General features: G+C 45.4%; 2 protein-coding genes across 2 annotated transcripts in view; one reads left to right on the forward strand and one right to left on the reverse strand.

The window, feature by feature from the left end:
• ppip5k1a (diphosphoinositol pentakisphosphate kinase 1a) overlaps positions 1-7,446 on the forward strand; it is a 32,230-nt gene extending 24,784 nt beyond the window's left edge. The window contains 4 exon segments of the mRNA XM_020589872.1: positions 365-544; positions 3,002-3,139; positions 3,226-3,339; positions 3,650-7,446. Coding sequence (XP_020445528.1) covers positions 365-544; positions 3,002-3,139; positions 3,226-3,339; positions 3,650-4,269 — 1,052 coding nt within the window. The 3' untranslated portion in view covers positions 4,270-7,446.
• Positions 7,447-9,197: 1,751 nt separating this feature from the next.
• Positions 9,198-19,842, reverse strand: part of map1aa (microtubule-associated protein 1Aa) — a 36,356-nt gene continuing 25,711 nt past the window's right edge. Inside the window, 4 exon segments of the mRNA XM_020589874.1 lie at positions 9,198-10,831; positions 12,624-12,850; positions 12,980-15,777; positions 15,779-19,809. Coding sequence (XP_020445530.1) covers positions 10,676-10,831; positions 12,624-12,850; positions 12,980-15,777; positions 15,779-19,809 — 7,212 coding nt within the window. The 3' untranslated portion in view covers positions 9,198-10,675.

Genomic DNA, 19,842 nt, shown 5'->3' on the forward strand with positions numbered 1-19,842 from the left:
TATATATATAAAGTAACAGAGACACTGCAGAGGAGCAACATGATGTGTCTTTATTTTCACTGTCTTGCTCTAAGCTTTGCTGGAATGCAGACAACTGCTTAAGATGGTTTGCTGCTTTTCCTGGTCTTTGGCAGTTTGGCAGCCGGGAGAAGCTGTGGGCTGCTTCTTTGGTTTACAGCACTGTCTTCATCCACTACACGTCTCCTCCCTCCCTTTCTCTCCAAACTTTCATCTGTATCATACTTGGGTCTCTCTCTTCCTACATCCTAGCTTAAATCCTATCATTTCCTGTCTTTTGTGCTGCCCCTCCTCCTCCTCCTCCTCCACTGCTCTGTCCTTCCTTGCTCTCCTTCTTCTTCTTCAGAGCCCTTGGAGGAGCACCATGTAGCCCAGTTGTTGAGGCGTTTCTCCACTGAAATCAGCCTGGGCCACTACATCTCTCGGGACAGGGCGCTGGCCCACCACCTCCACCAGTGCTCCTACCACCTCCGCCTCTTCCGAAACTGGCTCATCTCCGGCCAGGACCCCCTAGAGTACCTCTACGGTCAGCCTCTGGCCCTGCCCTCCATACCCCAGCCTCATGCGCTGTCCAACCACTGCTCACGGTTTAGTTGGGGCTGTGCTTGTTCTGTGGTTGACTCTCATGCTTTGCCTCTTGATGTGTCTGCATGCTTGCCTGTTTCCGTGGTTATGCAGATTGCAAGCTGGAGTGCTGCAAGCTGTTCGGGGTTTTTGGGCCATTTTGCGACTACTATCCTTCCTGTCTGCAGTGGTCAGTAGCTTTTCCTCTTCTTTTCTCCAGCCATAAACACTCAGGGTTTGTAAAGCAGCTGTTCGCTGAACCTACACTTTTTGGAATTTAGCTGCAATAAGGCATCAAAAACAGGTCTGAAAGCAACAGTTATTCTCTTTATTGATTAATTTGCAGTCATTTTCTTGATCACACAATTAATTGTTCAGTCAATATAATGACCAAACCCAAATGTTTCCAGCCAGAAACCTGGAAAAGTTCCTCATAATTCTTAAACACTTGATTATCAGAATAGCTAACTATTTTGCTTACTTTTTGATCGCATATTGGAGAGAGTGTCTCTCTCAAAAATGTTGATTGATGCAACTTGTACCAAAGTAGAGTGTGTAAACATTTATCATGAGGTGTTAAATTAAATTACACATCAGGAACTTTTTCTGAGAAGAACAAAATACAAGACGCTATGATGTGTGCTTTCAGATGTTAGTTTAGAAACATCCCAGGCGGTTGGTGGGACACGAGCCTGCTGCTGACTCCCCAGCCCAACACACTGTCCAGCATGTTGTTCTTTATAGGTTCTTGATCCAGACTTTTTGTTGTAGTCTGCCCCATTTTCTTTTTTTTACATAAAAAAAAACATGCACGCACCTTCAACCCAGTATTACCAAGCTCTGTAAAAGACTTGTGTATATTGTAATTACTTAAATGCAGTTTTGTCTAAGACTAGACAAACTGGTGTCACTGTGGTAATTACACACACAGTTAAACTGCAACACATCATTTTCACTGTTACTCCTAGATAGAAAAAAGATTTACACATTATTTATCCTGGCAGGAGGTGTATTCATCACAGCAGCAAAAAGGGGACACAATAATTAGTTTAATAAGGTGACAGAGAAGAAGCAGGTGGTAAAACGTGTGAAGACAGTGGGAATTGATGGTCGCCGTCACCAGTAACACCAGCATCTGATTAAGTGTGAGCCTTTTCTATGTAAAATACTGATTGGGCTTCAAAGCTCAACACTGTTTTAGGTGCAGACTGAAATGTGTCTGTAGCATAGCAGTGAGTATCAAAAGTCATCATTAAATACTCAGTCACACTCGTAGTCCTGTTTGCTGCTTTGATCAGACGTGGCCTGATCTAAATCAGGATGTTTCTCTAATTTTAGACTGTTTTATTTAGGCCACAGTCTTGTACAGCTGCTTGTGTTCAGACAATTTTAAACTCTGCACTGAGATGTTTGGTGCAGCTTTTTTAAGAAACTCTTTGTACTGTTGAAGAACAGCATCATTTTGACATCACTACCAAAGCTCTCAGGCACACACACATCCACAGACAGTATAATGTAGATTAGAAGTGAAATGTAGACAAACATTATCTGCACATTCTTCTACATACGTACTGTTCATAAATCAACATAACTGCACACGTTCAGTTGACACAGAGACAGGTTGCTGCTGCACCAGCTTCACATCCTGCTGTCTCACGTCACGATTAAAATTTCTTTCAAACATCCAACTGTAAACGGACAACCTGCCATCACTAGACTGCACTGCCACGTTTCAGAAAGATAAAGCAACTGGTATTAATTGGCATCATATGCATCTTTTTGCATTTGCAATCAGCTGCTCTGTTTGAGTTCAGTTTGAAAGCCGGTTGCCCTCCTACCTTAACCAGCATGTGATTCCTGCTTGTTTGCTGTTAGCTCTGTGCAGAGCCCTGTAGAAACCTCCTATGTAGGTCTGAGACCATCGAGGCAGGCTGTGGTTTGACGCTTTGTGACTGTGAACGGCTCTGAATGCAGCTTGGTTGTGAACTAACAGTGGATGAACTGATCATGTAAGTTGGACATGGGTCTGGGCAGCTTCCACCCCTGTGTGCTGCTGTTACAGCTGCGGTGTGTGGTTGATGGGACTGACCAGAGAGCCAGATGTTCTGTTTTTGAGATGTGCTTGCTTTTGCAAATGAAGGGAGACATTCGGGACACGTAGACTTGTTAACCATTTGATATGGTGTCTTTGTGTCCAGCATGGATTTTGCATCTTGCCTGTGTGGAAGTGAACTGCAGAGGCTGGTGGGAGTTCACAGCGGGTTAGGGCCCACTGAGAAACAGGAGCAGGATGTCAGAGCGCCATGTTGAGGTGTTGTTTATAGGTGGCATTGGTGCGGTGGTGTCAGCTGAAATGGTTCTGACTGCCCAGTCTGAGTGCTGATGTGCCTGCGGGCACCATTTCTCTGCTCTGTTGCAGGCTTTGAAGGCTGCTCCATGGTGCCCTCCATCTATCCCCTGGAAACGCTTCACAACTCGCTGTCATTAAAACAGGTCAACGAGTTCCTCACCAGAGTATGCGAAAGTGCCGGGGACACACACACACGGACCAGCAGAGGTTAAAAACAAATTCATTTTATTATTTTTAACCATCATAATCATCTTCACTTAACTTGACCCGTTGTTCTGTTTTTATCCCCACAGCTCTGTCAGCCATGTTTGGTACACAAAGCCAGCCGTCCATGGACGCATACATCCCTCAGAGAGTCCTGTCTTCCTCCATCGCTCTCCGAGCTCGTTCTGACAGACCTCCTTGGTGTGAGTATCACGGCAGTTTGACTTCTCCAGGTTGGCCTCCTTCGGCTGTCTCCGCTTCAGTCTGTGGATTATTTATGGAACGCAAAACATCCATTAACGCCTATTTTACTTACATTGTTTACTTTCTGTTACTGCTCGCTCTCATCTTTTCAGACTCTTTTCCCAGTAACCAACACAGAACACTTTGGTCTTTTTCTGGAAATTAAACCTCTTTAACTGTTACTTTGTAGACATGTTGAACTATTTAGTTCTGTCTAAACTGTTATTCCCTCTCATATGGTTTCTGTGGGTTTATTTTCTGTCCCTGCAGACAGCAGCGGGCCTTCCAGCACAGTGTCCAGTGCTGGGCCATCCTCTCCCATCACAGCTGACACTTCCCCACGCTTCAGCTTCAGTGATAAAATCTCTCTCACCCCTCAGAGCAGTGAGGAAACGCACTCCTCACAAAACATTTCCACTCAGCTTGCGCCCAGCTTGGGGTCACAAGTGCTCGACCCGTCCTGCCCTACAGTTTCAAACCCCACTGAAGTCCCTCTGACTCCAAACAACTCACCAGAGGAGGATGATGATGCTACTGGTCTCCAGCCAGATAACCCTGAACACGTACAGGAAGGGCCGGAGGTGGCTTCAGGAACCATAGATCCTCCCGTATCAGATCGTGGCCTGAGGCCGCCCTGCTCTGCGTTTGCTGAGCTTGCTCTGGGTCGTATGGAGAGCTACTGCCTCCCTGGCTCTCTGCCTGTGCTCCTAGAGCTCAGAGAAAGCAGCAGCGAGGCAGGCTCCAGCTCCCAGACGCCACAGTCTCCTGAGGAAACTGACGAGTTCTTTGATACCCAGGAGTCTATAGAGTTGTGGATGGACAGTCCAGAAAACCTTTCCCATCCTGCGACACCTCTGGAGGTTGGAGCCACTCACACAGCAGAGCCGTAGGGTGTGGAGACCTCCACACCATCATACTTCATCCTTGTTGTCTGTCATAAGCAGTGAGCCACGGCCAGCCAGGCCTCCGCTCTCTACCAGCCCAAGTCAATATGGCCAGCTGATCCTCACTAGGCTCTGCCATACGTGTTGTTAGTTACCTTTGAAAAGCACACAGGTGACACACCAGTGACACCACTGAAAGTCCTCTGATTTAGTCCGTCTCTCTGTAAAGTTGTAGGAATTCACTCGTTGTAAGGTGAAGCTTAATGTTATGTTTAAATTAAACAGCTCCGCTATCGTTTCTACACTGTTGCGCAAGCTCTTTCCTTAAGGCTGCATTAACGATTATGGCCACTAGGGGCCAGAAATGTCCTACAGAAGAAGAAGCTTTATTTTATAGTGACACGTACAACGAAATTTTGTCTGGAGCCGAGGGACCCAGGCCACTGCGTGCCTATGCGTCACCATCACAGGGGTTTGTGTCTCGCCCAAGGACACTTCAACATGTGGAGTGCAGGCACTGAGATTTGAACCTTCAACCTTCTGGTTGGGAGACAACTGTACTACCCACCACACCACTGTTGGGACAACATTATCATCCTGTTGGAGCTGTGTTTGTGTCCACATGTTGAATATACAGTAACACCAAGAGTCCCTCTCTTTTTGCTCTGTTTTGCTCTCCACCAGCTCCTGAGAAAAACCTGGTACTTAAGCCCCTAGACAGCGCATTGCGTTGACCTGCTAGTTGCTAACATTATGTCTCCCATTTAGTGCTGGACAGATCATGTACAGTGGGTTTGTCAGGGGCTGATTGATTCCTAACTCTACAGGTAAGGTGTAAAACTGAAATCACTGACAGGCTGAGAAGCTGCTTAGAGTTGGAGACTTTTCACATCTCACGTGTTCATTTAATAGAGCTTTAAAGTGTGTAGTCTTATTTTCAGCCTTAAGTTGAGCTATTTGACTCATCCATCACAATCAGGATGTGTTTCCTGGCATCGAGGCATCCACAAGCTTTCCTGTTCTCCATGGCTGAGAATACAGTGACTCACAGACTCACACAGGAAATGACTTGAAGTCCAAGGCAGAGGAACTAACTATGGCTAGTGGGTTCTTCAGCATGTGTCCTGTGCTAAGCTTCAGTGGTGCTACATGTATAGTCCCTGCTAAATGGAGTCTTCATTACTGCCGGTAGAAGTGTTGATTCTCCAGGTCAAACTGTGTGCACTGCTTACTGCCAAAGTCCTTAAGCCTCATCGAAGATTTAATATAATCAGTAGGAAATAACAGAGAGAAAATATTTATTTTGAAAATATATCTCGAAAAGAAATGTCTGGTATTTTGAATACCCACACATCAGATATTTAATTATACCGTTGTATATTTTTTGTGAAATCGTGTCATGATGTGGGAAAATTGGAAAGCTACCCTGTCATTTTATCACTGAACTAAGAGTTGGGGCATTTTACATTCAACGTGCTTTTATTGTGGAGAGCAGTTATGTAGCAGGTGTGTGTGTGTGTGTGTGTGTGTGTGTGTTTGTGGATGGGGAGTAGGTTGAACCCATTCTTTGTAAGTACTTTAGATAGTCGAGTACCCTGACGTGCAATCCCGTCTTCGTTCAATGGGATCTCGTGTTTCATTGTAATGTACTGTAGAGGTGCAACACAACAGTGAGTTAGTGAAACTCTGACCTGAGATGAATCCCAGTTCCCCTGACTGCTTCCACGTTTCCCTCACTTGTCTTTTCCTTGCATTTCAGTCCCACCCACATAAAAAAAACTTCAAGGAGAGAGGGACCAAGGAAACTGACATTAAATGTCTTTTCCTCTGATCCTTATGTGAAGCATACAATTACAACAGGATTTTCAATAAAGGGGTGTGTCGATTCGTTTCAGATGTCTGTGAAGGATGCACTTGTGTATCCTTGGCTATAGGGCCTCCAGGCAGCCTCCTTGGTCCTTGTGCCTCAAAGCAGGAAAAAGAGCTGTGAGACATCTTTTATCATCGTAGACTGGAATGACTTCTGGGTCGGGAAAGGATCAAGGGACAATAAAATAAGGGAAGTGGGATTCACCTATAGTGTCCTGTCTGTGTGTACAGGGAAAAAAATGACACCAATCTGACTGTGTGTCATCTACTTGAGCTCAGGCCACTTGGTTTTAGTGCAGCAAGAGCTGTTAAAGGGACAGTTCACCCAATTCTAGGCCACTGTCCCCATCATGATGGATAACTGAGATCTGAACAGTTTCCTTTAAAATGAATATACTTTATATATAAGAGTAACGTAACACCAAGCTGTCAGTTTGTGTTTTGTTCCTTTTGAGTGAAGAGGAAATTGCAACTTTCCTCAGAGTAATACAAGAAATGTGACCTGCCCCCCACAGTTTTTAATTATTGATGTTTGACTCTTTTTTTTAATTAGCTCATCCTGTTGTGCCATCATCTTCTGTTTTAATGGTCCAGTTGGATACTTGGTACCACCAGCTGTGAGCCAGCTCCTCATATTTGCATAGCACTCAGCATCACTGATGAGTAGGTTTGGGGGCGGTCTGGTCACAACTGAGTTGCGTTGTACCCATGACCACGCCCGGCAGTGATGTCATGGAGGACACCTAAAGAAACGTTTAAACCATCAGAGGTCAGAAAAAATAAGGGAAAGTCAAGTAAAATAATTTACTGACTTGGCTCTTTATTGTCTTTACTTGTTCTGGGAGACTTGTTTAGAAATAGCCCCTGTTTTGTTCTGTGGGTTATTCAGAAAAACAGGGCCACCATTTAAGTAAAGACTTTTTTTCTGTTTAGCTTTTTAAGCCATGAGCACCATAAACCAGATCCCATTCACCTCCTTTGTATTTTGATGGAGACAGATCCTTTAGAAATGGATAGATAACGCAGAACCTAGACCCATAAAACCAGAGGTGAGAAAATGTTTTCTCGTTACTTAGGTGAACTGCCCCTTTAAAACCGGCTCAAAGAACGGCTGTGAACTGAAGCACTGTCTAATTTTAAGTCTGATAATTGAACCTGTTTTCTCCACAGCTGCACCAAGTGTAGGTGTTTGTTCTGATGTCTATCCAGAATAATCCTGTTTGTGCAGTAATCCTTTGGTTTTGGGAAGTTTATGACATAAAACGTCCGCCTTCATATTCTGCTATTGTTACAAAATACAGCTGTTAGAATCCACCTTCGTTTTGTGGGTCTGCTTTGTTGTTTGGTTTAGTGTTACAGGTTCTGTCCAAAATGAATACTTGAACAGTTTTATTTTATAGAAATTAATAAAAATTCTGCATGATTACAAAAAAAAAATCATATTAACATTGAAGATCTGGAAAAACATCCTGTAGCTGCAGTTTTTGTAAAGCAGCAGAGTTTTGTCTCTTCAGGCTGCATAGAGCCATGCAGACTGTGAGGTGGGGTTGGAACCAGTGGCCTATAAATATAAACATTACATCCCAAATGAGTTTAACCAAGAGCTAGAACTAAGAACTTTCAGCAGATGTTTAAATAAAGACAGGAAGGGGGATTTTTTTTTTCTTCAATGAATGATGTTTTTATTGGTCGTCACCACACTGCCCTCCTGTCAACAATAACTCTGTTTTCTGTTTTGACCTTTTTAAGCATGTAAAGAGAGATAAAGAGAATATTGCACTTCAAACGAGATGAAAGTGGAACCATGAAGCAGAAAGAAGGAGAAAACAATCGTGAGGCTTTCTTTACAGCACAGCACAGCCAGGTTACATGTGCCTCCTCGGTACTGCACAGCTTAGCTTCTTAAATATACATCTTTTAAAATAGCACTCTTATATTAGGTCATTTTTTTCTTCAGCTAATACAATACAGGAAATCTCAAAAGGAACACATGCACATACAAGCAGGGCTCAGTGGAAACCAACAGTTTTCATTGTTTCACGGTTGTTGAGTCTGAATGCCACAGATATTAGGTTTTCTTTCTTTTCTTTTTGCACAATATGAAAATGCAGCAGTTATGTGAGTGCATTCAGCTTTGTCTGGAAAAACTGAATAATGTGAAACTGGCTAGAAAAAAATGTATTGACACGAATGAAGTCCTTCAAGTCTGGCAGCAGGGTTGTTTGTGAGTGCTCTGCACATAATGTTGGTATTGTTATTATTAGCCTTTATGGTGATGCAGACTCTGCTGCCATTGGTGTTAACAGGAAAACACTGATGCCACAGTTTAACCCAGTGTTACCAAACAAGCTGATAACTGATCTTTTTAAATCCTAGGAATTAGGAACTTAAACTGAATTTCAGTGTGACAGCAGTTAAATCTGCAGACACAGCTGTGATGTGCTGCAGTGGTTGTTGCTGCTGGTGTGACCAGTGATTGGGATGTGCCATATGATGTGCAGTAACCAAGGCAACCAGGCGAGTCCTTCACGGAGAAGGTAAAGGTAATCTGCATCTTCACATTCAAATCATCTGGAGCTGCTGAGGTTTGAACTCCTTTCCCTGCATCCTCTGCTTCTTTTTTAAAGAGCCGTTCACCTTTATGTACATGTGTCTGTTGTACATGCATCACTAGATGAATGCGGGAAGTAAATTTTATACAGATAAATATCTAGATTTTTATTGTAGATTGTAAAATAGCAGCTCTGGTGAAGCTTGTTGGTCCTGTGATTTGGTAGATACTTGGGTTTTGTTCCTGGTTTAAAAACTATAAAATTACTGAAAACAGATCAAAATACAAACTCATCAATATCAAATTAAAACACATCTACATATAATATTAAGATAAGGTGTTACTTAAAAACATCCACAGATTTACCACTGAATGCAAAGAAACCCACTTGTTAAATTATATGATTTAAAATCATGATGCAACAAGTGAAATGATTTGGCAAACTGAAAAAAATTTTTTTTTACATTAAGAGAAACTAAAACAAAATAGCCCATGGTTTCAGTACAAATAATGTACTTTAAATTTTGCACAATTGTTAATATTTGTGCTTCCCCAAGTGGCAGCTTCAGGAAATCTAAAATGCAGTGACTGAAATACTGAATTGGTGCTTTAAATGTTTTCTGCTCAGTTTGTACAACTCTGGCCTTTTTGTGCACTGACGTTCTCACCAGCCAAGACCAGACAACCACAGAGGAACCCAGCTCGTCTGAGCCTCTGCCACAGAGCTGTCAAAGCACCACACACACACACCACCACAAAATCACATTTTCCTTTCAGCACAGCAGGACATAAAGGCACATGCGGGTGACAGTCTAACCTCTACCACCAATCAAACCAGCCCCCATCTTCACCAGGCAAACACAGTCTCGCCTCACAGCCACATGTTCCTACTGTTGTAGTCGAATACATTCTTTGTTCTTTAACAGCTTTTGAATAAAGATCTTTCAGACGCAGCAACTGATATGAGGTTTGTCTACTTTCCCCTAATGAGCTGTGAACACAGTGCTGCATTCTTTGTAAAGATATCGGGTGTGATCCAAAGAGTATCACCGCCTCTGCCTACATCTCTCCCCAAGATCCTCTGTGACGATATGCTAGCTGGGAAACACACTGAAAAAATACACCAAAGACTACATAAACAATGATAGAGAGAAACATATTCATCAAGTTCACTGTAAGAAATAACAGCCACAGAGAAATTCTTCACTTTCAGAGAATATCATAATTCACTACAATACAGATTTCTGAATATGAGCTTCGCTATGCTACGCCAAATATACTCAAAAGACATTGCAAGGACCGCTGGGATCTACTTGAACAATTTCTATCTCACTATGTCAGTAGGAGGCACAAAGTTCAACACTGGGACTGTCACTGTTTTAGAGGAGAGACGGAAAGTAAAGTAAAACTGATTACAGTTAGTGATTTTCTATCAGCAAAACAAACTGATTCACTGAACTTGATGTCTGGGACTCGCTGGCAGAACATCACTTTGTAGTTTGCTGCTGGCTTTAACCCTGTGTGCAAACTTGTGTTTTTATTTGGGCCAATTAGAAGATGAGCAGCCAAGCGCCAGCTTTGAATGGTTTCTCTTGTGATGTCATTTACAGAAATAGCTTGTTTCTCTCTTTTTTTTTTTGCACAGTACAACGGGCGTGTTGTCTCAGCCCATAAACAAAGAAGCTCTGTCTGACAAAAAACAAGGTAAAGGACAGAAAAACTGCATTCTTCCTTATACAGGACTGAAGAGTGGCATGTAGTGGAAGACAAATAGCTGTCAGAAAACTACCATTGTAATAGAAATGGTGATCACCACGACGAGCTCATAATGGATTAAAAAACTAGAAAAAAATTGTTATCCAGATCTGTTTCAGCTTTTGGGCAAATGGCCACCCAAGCACCCAAAGCAGAGACAGATGTGCATATCAGGCTATAGAGAATAGCAATTAAAAACAGATCTAGACTGGGGAGACCAGAGAGGAGACGAGGATCTTAAAACTCAATCTTGCAGGCGGGGAAGGACTCATCCTGCATGACGACAGTGCTGCTGGAGGCCAGGACCATGATGTTGAGCTCCTGCTGCCTCTCATGCGTCTGCTGGTACCAGTCTCGGGTCACCTCTGTGTCGTGGGTGGGGATCAGTGTCACCTGAGAAGGAGACAAGACACCAGGCAATGTCACCACTGATGAAGCTGAGACACGTGCAGGGAGGGGTGTGACAAAGGCAGGTGAAAAGACGAGTCCAGTCCAATATGATAAATGGACTGTATCTGTATAATCACACCTTTTATTGGCCAAGTATGTTACACACAAGGAATTTTGTTTCCGGTACAGAACTGAGGCAGCCATCTGCGGCGCTAACGCAACCGAGGGCTCTAACCATCGGGGGCAACGGGGGGGTTCAGTGTCTTGCCCAAGGACACTTCGACATGTGGACTGGAGGCACCAAGATTCGAACCTTCAATCTTCCGGTTAGAAGATGACTGGTCGCCTCCCCCTAAACAAGGTACAGTGTCTTGACAGGGAGGTGAACCGGACCAACCATTCCGCAGTCAGTGGCTTTAATCACTGTGCTAACACATGTTGTAAAGCGCTTTTCTACCTTAACAAAGTGGTTTAGAATCTAGAACAAACACACACAAACCAACAAAACGCTGGCAAAGACAGAACCCCCACCTGTGGAAGATGTAATAAAAGCAGTAAGACCACTTACAGTCTTGACTGACTGCTTTAGTCCACCCATACAAATGCAGTATTGAGGGCTTGGCCAGCAGGTGGCACCAGTTTTGACTGAGTCAAACGCTTTGAACTACTGAACTACAACTGCTTCATTTGGATCCAGTGCTTCAGACAGTCCTATTTCATTGTCTAAACCAGACTGCTGAAGCCTCATATTAACTTCAGACACATTTTGGAATGTAATTAATGCACAATTATGTCCGTTTTGTCCCCAGTCACTTACAGTGGCAGTTCTTCTGGGTCTTTTAATGGCCAGTGTGACCAGGAAGAACAAAATATTAACGTTTTGTTTCACTTGTCAAGAGCTGGTTGATTTGAATAAAATATTGCCTGCTGATAAGCTGTAATATTGATGTGCATATTTTACAGATTTTTGCTTAGTGTAAGAGCTAGTCTAGAGTATTTATAACTTTGAGCCTTGATGTGAACATAAGTGTGCTCACTCACGCCTACCTCTGTCCTCAGGGAAACGGCAAATCTCAGACTTTGCCCACTTAGTTTTTGCCTCACTATCAAGACAAGGGTGTCAGTTTCAGTCTACTAGCTCTCTCCACACTGGAGTCCTGTTTCTCTGATGGAAATACAACACAGCCAAAGTTCTTTTCCAGCTGTCACTGTTATTGTAATGCACATATATCTTTTAAATTTTCACTATGAAGTGTCTTTATGCACATATGCCTTAGCAAAACTGCTAATATTCTCCCTTGGGATATTAGCAGCCCATGATTGTTTGTCCTGACTGTTTTGAATCAAAAAGTATGTCTGTTATTTGTGTTTAGTGTTCACTCTGGTTCCAGCTTTAAAAGTATGAACTACTCTTTTAATGTCTCAATGTAAATGTTATGGACTGTGTTTCGAGGTGATTAGCCTCAGCACTCTGGGTGAATGCTTTTAGTATTCATTTATTATTTTTATTATTTCTTTATTTTATGCATGGATATGGTTATGTTGTTTTGTAGCATGTGACAGTTGCTTTAGTCTGCTTACATCTGTAAGAATGGTTCAGCTTTTCCCTAGCTAATACAGTCCTTTGGGGCAGGATGTGTGAGGGTTTGTTGGTTAACAATGTTTTGCAGAGCAGCAACTGGTAAAACATTATCTGTGAACAATGAGATAAAGAAAACATGATTATGTCCATCCCTCTGATTTACACAGTGCAGACACTTCATGGTGCAGTGGTGCAAACAAGCTAACTAGCTACCTGGAGGTTCGATCCCCACTGAGCCTTGCCCTCCAACAGTGCATCCAGCACCACTCGGCCTGGTTCACCACTTGCTGCGTCGTTCCCGCTCACCACATAGTACGCAGAGCGAATGCGTTTGAAAAACTCTTGGTCCACGTTCTTGGCACTGCAGTGGTTGGGAATGTAGGCCAAGTCCACATAAATAGGAAGGCCAGGAGCAGCTGGAGAGCCAGGCTTCTGAGAACCTGGGTGAGAGAATGAAAGCAAACTGTCACTATGTGCAAAAACATTTATCTGACAGTCTCTTTTGTAGAATTAAATACCATTGATATATAAATAAAGGCTAAAAGATCTTTTGAGTGAACTCTACTCACCTGAACTGCTCTTGAGCCCATTGGTCAGCCCCCTGCCAGGGTTGTAACTCGACCTGGAAAGCTCGTCATCTTTGGAGCCTTGTCCATCTGACAAACGAGACATACGTGAGCTCTTGTCTGCCTCCTTCTTCTTCAGCAAGGCAGTGTGAGGAGACGGTGTCTGTTTGACAGGCATGGGAGACCTCTTGCGCCTAGCTGGGGATGCTGATTTAGTTTTCCCAGAGGCTTTCTTTAAGCCCTTTGCTTTTAGCTCTTTCTTAGCCGAACCATTAACCACAGAATCCGGATCCACCATGCAAACATCTGGCCGTGGGGAGTGAGGATGAGGGTCCATGAGAGGAGCAGGAGGGGGGTCATGGCTCCTTCTCGAGGAGTGAAGGCTGCCTCCGCCCATGGCAGATGATTTATCAACAGGCAAGTAGTCTGCATCCTCATCTGAGTCCATGTGTCCTTCACCAGTGACTGAGGGGTATTCTTCAGTGCCTGGGGGCATATCAGAGTCTGACTGAGAAGCTAGAGACTCGCTGACGGAAGTGGGGGGCGTGTCCTCTGTGGCCAGACCCAGCCCTGCAGACATGCCGCCAGCTTGGTGCAGAGAGCTACTGTCCCTGCTGAGAAACTCATGGTGATGGGGGTGTTTGTGAGCCCTTCTCTTCACTGACAGGTCATGCTCATCATCCTGCTGCGACTGGTCACTTCTGCATCCTTGCTCCTCATCATCCTCGTCACTGGATAACTGCCGCATACTTGGGTTGATAAAGGAAGGTGAGAGGTCCTCTTTGCGCTGCCTGTACTCTGAGGAGGAATACCCAGGAGAGGTGCGGCTGGTATAAGAGGAGGTAGCCCCCATTGGTGCCTCTCCAGCGAGATCATGATCGCTGTCGTCATCGTCATCCTGCCCTTCATTGCTGCACTCCTCAGCGTAGAATGGTGAGTGGAACGGCTGATCGGTTGTAGAGAGTGAGAGTGGGCGGGCAGGGTGCTCTGGTTCCATCTCACACTCCTCTTCAAACTCATCATCATGACGGTAATGGGGCGGGGAGTCCCCAGGCACCATGCCCATCTGGGGCTTTGGCATCTCCCACTCATAGGAGCTCCTGTAAACCGCTGCTTCCTCTCTGGGCTCCACCTTGGCTGGACCTGGAGCTGCACCACTGGCTGCTGCTCCAGCAGGGAGGGCAGAACTTGTGCTGACCTCTGTCGGGCCATTAGCTGTATCTGGCTTGCTGGCCTGGAGAGGTAAGGGAATGTAGGAGCCAAGAACATCAGAGGTTGCACCGCCTGGCTTTTCACTGGCAACTGGAGAAACAGGCTTGTCAGAAAAAGGGAGGCTAGCAGCCAGGCAACTGGAAGACCTCTGACTGATCTCACACATGTAAGCCTCTTCATCCTCTTCTTCACTGCTGTCAGTCTCCTCAAAGTAATGCTTGCCTTCTGTGTCTGGGCGTGGTGAGGAAGTGACACCAAACAGAGCAGCGCTGGCTGCCTCTTTGTCCTTGGAGAGCACTGAAGTGTGAGAGAATGGTCCTGCTGAGGCCCCATATCCAACAGCAGTGTCCAGCTTGGATGCTTCAGCCCATTCAGGCTTATAGAAACAATCAGACTGAGGTCCTTTATCTGTCACGCCACTTCCTGAAGTCGTATGCTCCTTCTTGTCATCAGCAAAGGCAGCGGAAGTGAGAGGGGGGAAAGACTTGACCTCCTCGAACGGGCTGAGGGGTGAGAAACGAGCCAAGCTGGAGGTGGACTCAGCCATGGTTGTAGTTGTGATTTGTTTCTCAGACACTTCCAGATAGTCGTCTTTGGCAGCACCGTAGCTGGGAAAGGGAGAATCCATGCCAAGCGAGTGTTCATCTTTAAAGGAGGAGTACTCAAAGAGAGGTTCGGCAGAAGCAGGCGTCTCCAGCTCCTCTCCAAACTGGCGGCTGGTGGAGAGTGAGCCTGAGGTGGAGGAGGAGTAGCTATAGGCTGAAGAGGAGGAGAACCCAGGGGCAGCAGTAGTTGTGTACTGGAAGCCGGCATCCAGTGACTTCTTATTCAGAAGGTCTGGTGTCTTCTGTTTCTCAATATCTGAATCAGCTCTGTCACTGTGGTAATAACTGTCCTCTGTTGATTTCAGCGTGAACTCCTCTTTACCTTTGTCTGCAGTCTGGCCTGATAAGAATGAACCTTTCTCACCACTTTCATATGAGTATTCAAACCCTGAGGAGTAGCCAGAGAGACCTGTAGCTCCTAAATCCACTGGCTTTCCACTGATGGGTGAGGACTCAACCTTAGCTTCGCCTTCAGGCTCTGTAAGCGAGCTCCTTTCTTTCACACTCGGCTTCCCTTGACTGTCATAGCCATATCCAGCCATGGAAACCATAAATTCAGGCCTATTGGAGCCAAACATGTCACTGATTGGACTTGTCACTTCCTTCTCAGACCTCTCTGTGGCACCTTTCTCCATATCGGAATCAACAGCACCCTCATCATCATCCTCCTCTTCTTCTTCCTCCTCCTCATCTTCATCAACTACTTCATCATCATCGTAGTCCTCCTCATCTCTTGCTGTAAGTTTTTGCAGATCAACCTTCAAGCTCTCTCCTTTGTCGCTGAAGCCTGTTGCAGTATAAAAAGGAGTTTGAGAGGGGTATGTCTGGGGCTCAGTACTGCCACTCTGGTCTTTCCTTGCTGATAAAGAAGTGGACAAGGCCTCAGGTCGATCAGCCACTGATGGGAGCCCTCTACCTGCGCTGCATTCAGTCTCCTTTTCTTCAACCTCCTTCTCAAACGGGGGTACAACAGAAGTGCTGGAGCCATGACGACACTTGCCCATACGAGATGGGAGATTCCTCCCTTTCTGTCATCTTGTCTGTGGCTGCTGCCGAGGAGTGGGGCTCATGTTTATGCATATCCATTTCACCCTTTGCAACGTCCTTGTCCAGCTTATCTTCGGACTCCTGATGAGATGAATCGGAGTCCACTGAGCTGGTTTTACTGTCATAAATGTCGCCGTAAGAGAATGTTTTGCCATGCACGTAGGGTGTGTCTTGTCTTATGTACAAGGCCTTTTCTTTGCTCTCCTTCTCTGGAAAATGATACAGACTGAAATGAACACTTTTCTCAGGCTCTTCATAGTCTACTTTGCTTTTATCTGGTGAAAAGGGCTTAGACCCCACCCCACATGGGAACTCATCATCTTTTTCACCTTCATCATCATCTGAGTACATCACCTGAACTTTTGGTTTCTCCTCTGTACTAAAAGACACCTGAGTCTTATCGGAGCCCTTGACTTCTGTTTCTGTCTTTTCAGATTCCACCTCAAAGGTGTAGTCATCATCCAAGAAGCAGCCCTCTTTTGCCTCCATAAGCTTTGCCTTAACAGTTGGCTGTAGATCCTTTTTGGTGTAATAGTCATCTTCATCCTCATTGTCTTCATCAGATTCTTCAGATGCTTCAAACACTGTCCTGTCCCCTGGCAGACCGATAACGGAGGTATTGTCTGAAATTGTGACTGATTTCTCTGTTTTCTGGGTGTCGGCTTTAACATGGGTCACCATCTCATCTTTGTCTCCCGTCTTAAAGGGTTTCTCATCAGTTGGAGAGTAGCCACTGCTAGTAGGCACAGACTGTGTGGGTGAGGCCAGTTTCATGGTGCTGTCATCTGGACTTGGACATCTTTCCTCACTCTCCTGTCTGGAGTGGGACTCTAAACCAGGGGAGAAAGCTGGAGGAGGTGAAACAGGCATTAGTTCACCACTGGTCTTGAATCCCTCTGTGCTGAAAAGAGACTGGTTTTCTTTGAAAGCCTGTGTGGGAGAGAGGGAAGGAGGAGAAAATGTGGCAGAGGGAGATTTCTGCTTCTCCTGGAGCAGCATGTAGGTTGCATGCTCATAGCCCTCTTGGAGTTTACTCAAAGGGATGTCAACGTTCGGAGTCTGGTCCTCATCCTCCTCGTCCTCGTCTTCTTCTTCTTCATGAGCCGATTTGATCTTTGCATCACCCTCCATCTCAGGAATATTGGGCTGGTACTCATCAGAGGAAGGAGACTTAAAGCACTTGTCATCCTCCAGAGAGGAGGTGGGCGAAATGGTACCTGCTGAGTGGAGATAGTCCTTTCCTTGAGCGGCCTCTGCACGTGAAGGAATGCTGCTGATGGCGTCCAGCAGGAGCGAGTTCCTCCCGGCTTCCTCGGTCTGAGGCGCTGTCACTGAGGCTAGTGACTGGTCCTCGGCCACAGACGTGGCAAAGGAGGACAGCTTGTCATATTCTGTGATGGATGTTGCTGAGGAGATGTGCTCTTCCTCTGCAAGAGGAGCAGCAATGATGGCAGGGTAAGGTGCAAGCTCAGACTCGTGACCTCCCATGAATGTTTTGGGTTTGACATCAGCAACATCAGACACAGCAGAACTCTTCATCTCTTTAATTCCATGCATGGAGTCAAAGGTGCCAGGGACGTCAGGAACGGAGACATCATAGGAGCCCACATCATAGCGCAGCTGCGGGATCCTGTCCTCTGCATCTTCATGGATCTCCTCGTCAGAGATGGTCTGTTCAGTCTCAGAGTACCCGGGAATAGTCTCGTCCTGGATGAAGGAGAACTGCTCGGAGGCTGCTGCCGCTGCTTGTTCCGCCAGGGCTGTGATTGATACAGGTTTCTGTTCAGTTGGCTTGGTGTCCCACTCCTTTCCAGTTTTCTCCTTTTTTGCCTCCTCTGTTTTATATTTCAGAACCTCGTCATCTTCTGTTCCTTCAAGTTCAGCTTTTTCAATTACATCGCCCTCCTCCTCTGAGCTGTCACTCTTCTTTGATCTTTCTTTGGTGCCGTCCTTTACAGGGTATTTGTCATATTTCTCCATTTTCTCCTCTTCATATTTCTTGTCAAACTCATCAACTGCATCCTTCTTCTCAGTGGCAAGACGCTGTCCTGGCATGTGCTTGTCTGTGTTGTCTTCTTCCTGTCTGATGGGGGATTTGGGTGAAGTTGATTTTATCTCCGTATCTGGAGAGGTGACTTTCTCATCAGGGAAATCAAAGGGAGAAACTTTAGTATCTGTGTAATCATTCTGGATTGGCTCAGTCTTCAGGGTGGACAGCTCTTCTTGTTTTAGAGCCTCAAAGTCCTCAGTGAGGTCCTCGGGGGAGGACACAATGGACCTGTCTGCCAAAGCTGCTGCTGCAACCTCTTCGGGGACATTCTTTGGGACCGGCTTTTTCTCATTTGCTGCCTCTTTAACAGCTTTATTTTTGTGTGTTTTTGGCTTCGTCTGAGTCTTGGCCTTGTGCAGAGTTTTTCTCACTTCTGGTGTGAGCGGCTTCAGATCAGGTTTAGTGATTTTTCTCAGCTCCGGTTTACTTGGGTCTTTCTTTTTGTCCTCCTTGGACTTGCTGTCTTTTTTCTCTTCTTTTCTCATATTGTCATCTTTCTTTACTTCACGTTTCTCTTTCTTGATTTCCTTCTTCTCTTTGTCTTTCTTTTCATCCATCTTGGATGCTTTCTCTTGCTTGCCACTTTTTTCCTTGGATATTTTCTTCTTCTGTGCCACAGGGGCCACCTCACTGTTTTTCTGCTGTTTGGTGGCTTTTAGACTTTCACTTTTGACTTTTTTCTCTTCTTTCTTTTCTACTCTATTCTCTTCACTCTTTGACTCTTCCTCCTGCCCACTGCCTTCTTTCTTTGCTGTTTTAGGGTGCGGTTTGGGTGAAGATTTGAGACTCTCTTTGCTCTCAGTTCTTGATCTTATTTTGGTCTGTTTGATGATGGGAGGTGGTGCCCCAGACAATATGTCTTTTTGTGTTGCCACTGGATATCGCAGGAAGTCCAGGTGTTTTAGTTTCTCCAGCCCCTCAAAGATTTTATTCTGCGGTGCATTTCCTGGGAACAGCACCCTGACTATCTTTTCTGTAGTACGGTGAGGAATCCAAACAATGAGAGCAGTGACTGATGTCAAATAGGGGACAGATATTTCTCCTTCTTTTCCATTGGGCATCATAATGCCTGTCTTGGCTTTGCTGTTTCCAGCCCACTTCTGCATTAGAAACTGCATCTCTTTGCTTTCTTTTACAGGGTTTAAAACATACATGTCTAGTTTTCCCACACCAAGTTTGTGGAACAGTGTGATAGGCTCTATAGTGTTGCTGACGACCCTGTGAAGTGGCTCTGGCCTGATACCAAGCTTGTTGAGGTACTGCAGTGTCAGAGATGCTTCCTCAATGCTTCGCTTCACCTTCAATGTGGACTCAGGCATCAGAAGCTTCTCTGGGACATTGAGAAACACAATCCCAAGCTCGGGAGAAATCAGGTTCTTCATCCATTCACCACTGCTGCTGGAGCCAGTTCCTTGGTTCCGCTCCTCCTCCTGCTCGGCAATCTTTCTCTGGAACAACCCATTGATGCCCGGAAGATTGTCTGCCCCAATGTGGGTGAGCAGAACAGAGTCGATCCGATCCAGGTGGCGAACCAGCTTCCAGAAGCAGGACTTCCGCTCAGACCCTCCATCCACCAGGATGTTGAATCCATTGACAGCAAACAAGGCAGAGTCTCCCCTGCCTCCAGGAAAGATGTAACAGCAGGGTTTGGACAGCTTCAGAAACCCTCCAGAGTTCGGGGGCTCCAGAAGGTCAAAGGGTGATGGCACATCCACAGTCTCCGACACATACTCGGTGAACTCTGTGACTCCATCCATGTCGGGAAGGTGGGGTTCTGGGTTCAGGCAGTATTCCAGAAGATTTTGGAGTGGCTGTTGCTCCTGGCTTTGGCCCAGGGAGCTCCAGCCTCCGTCTCCCTGACAGGAAACAGTAAGCCTGGAGTGCTGCTCTGAAGACGCCCTGGACAGGACTTCAGTCACCTGAGAAAAAAGTAAGAAGAAAAAAAATAAGAA

This window comes from Monopterus albus, unplaced genomic scaffold (genome assembly GCF_001952655.1).
Source record: "Monopterus albus unplaced genomic scaffold, M_albus_1.0 scaffold10.1, whole genome shotgun sequence".
Lineage (NCBI taxonomy): Eukaryota > Metazoa > Chordata > Actinopteri > Synbranchiformes > Synbranchidae > Monopterus > Monopterus albus.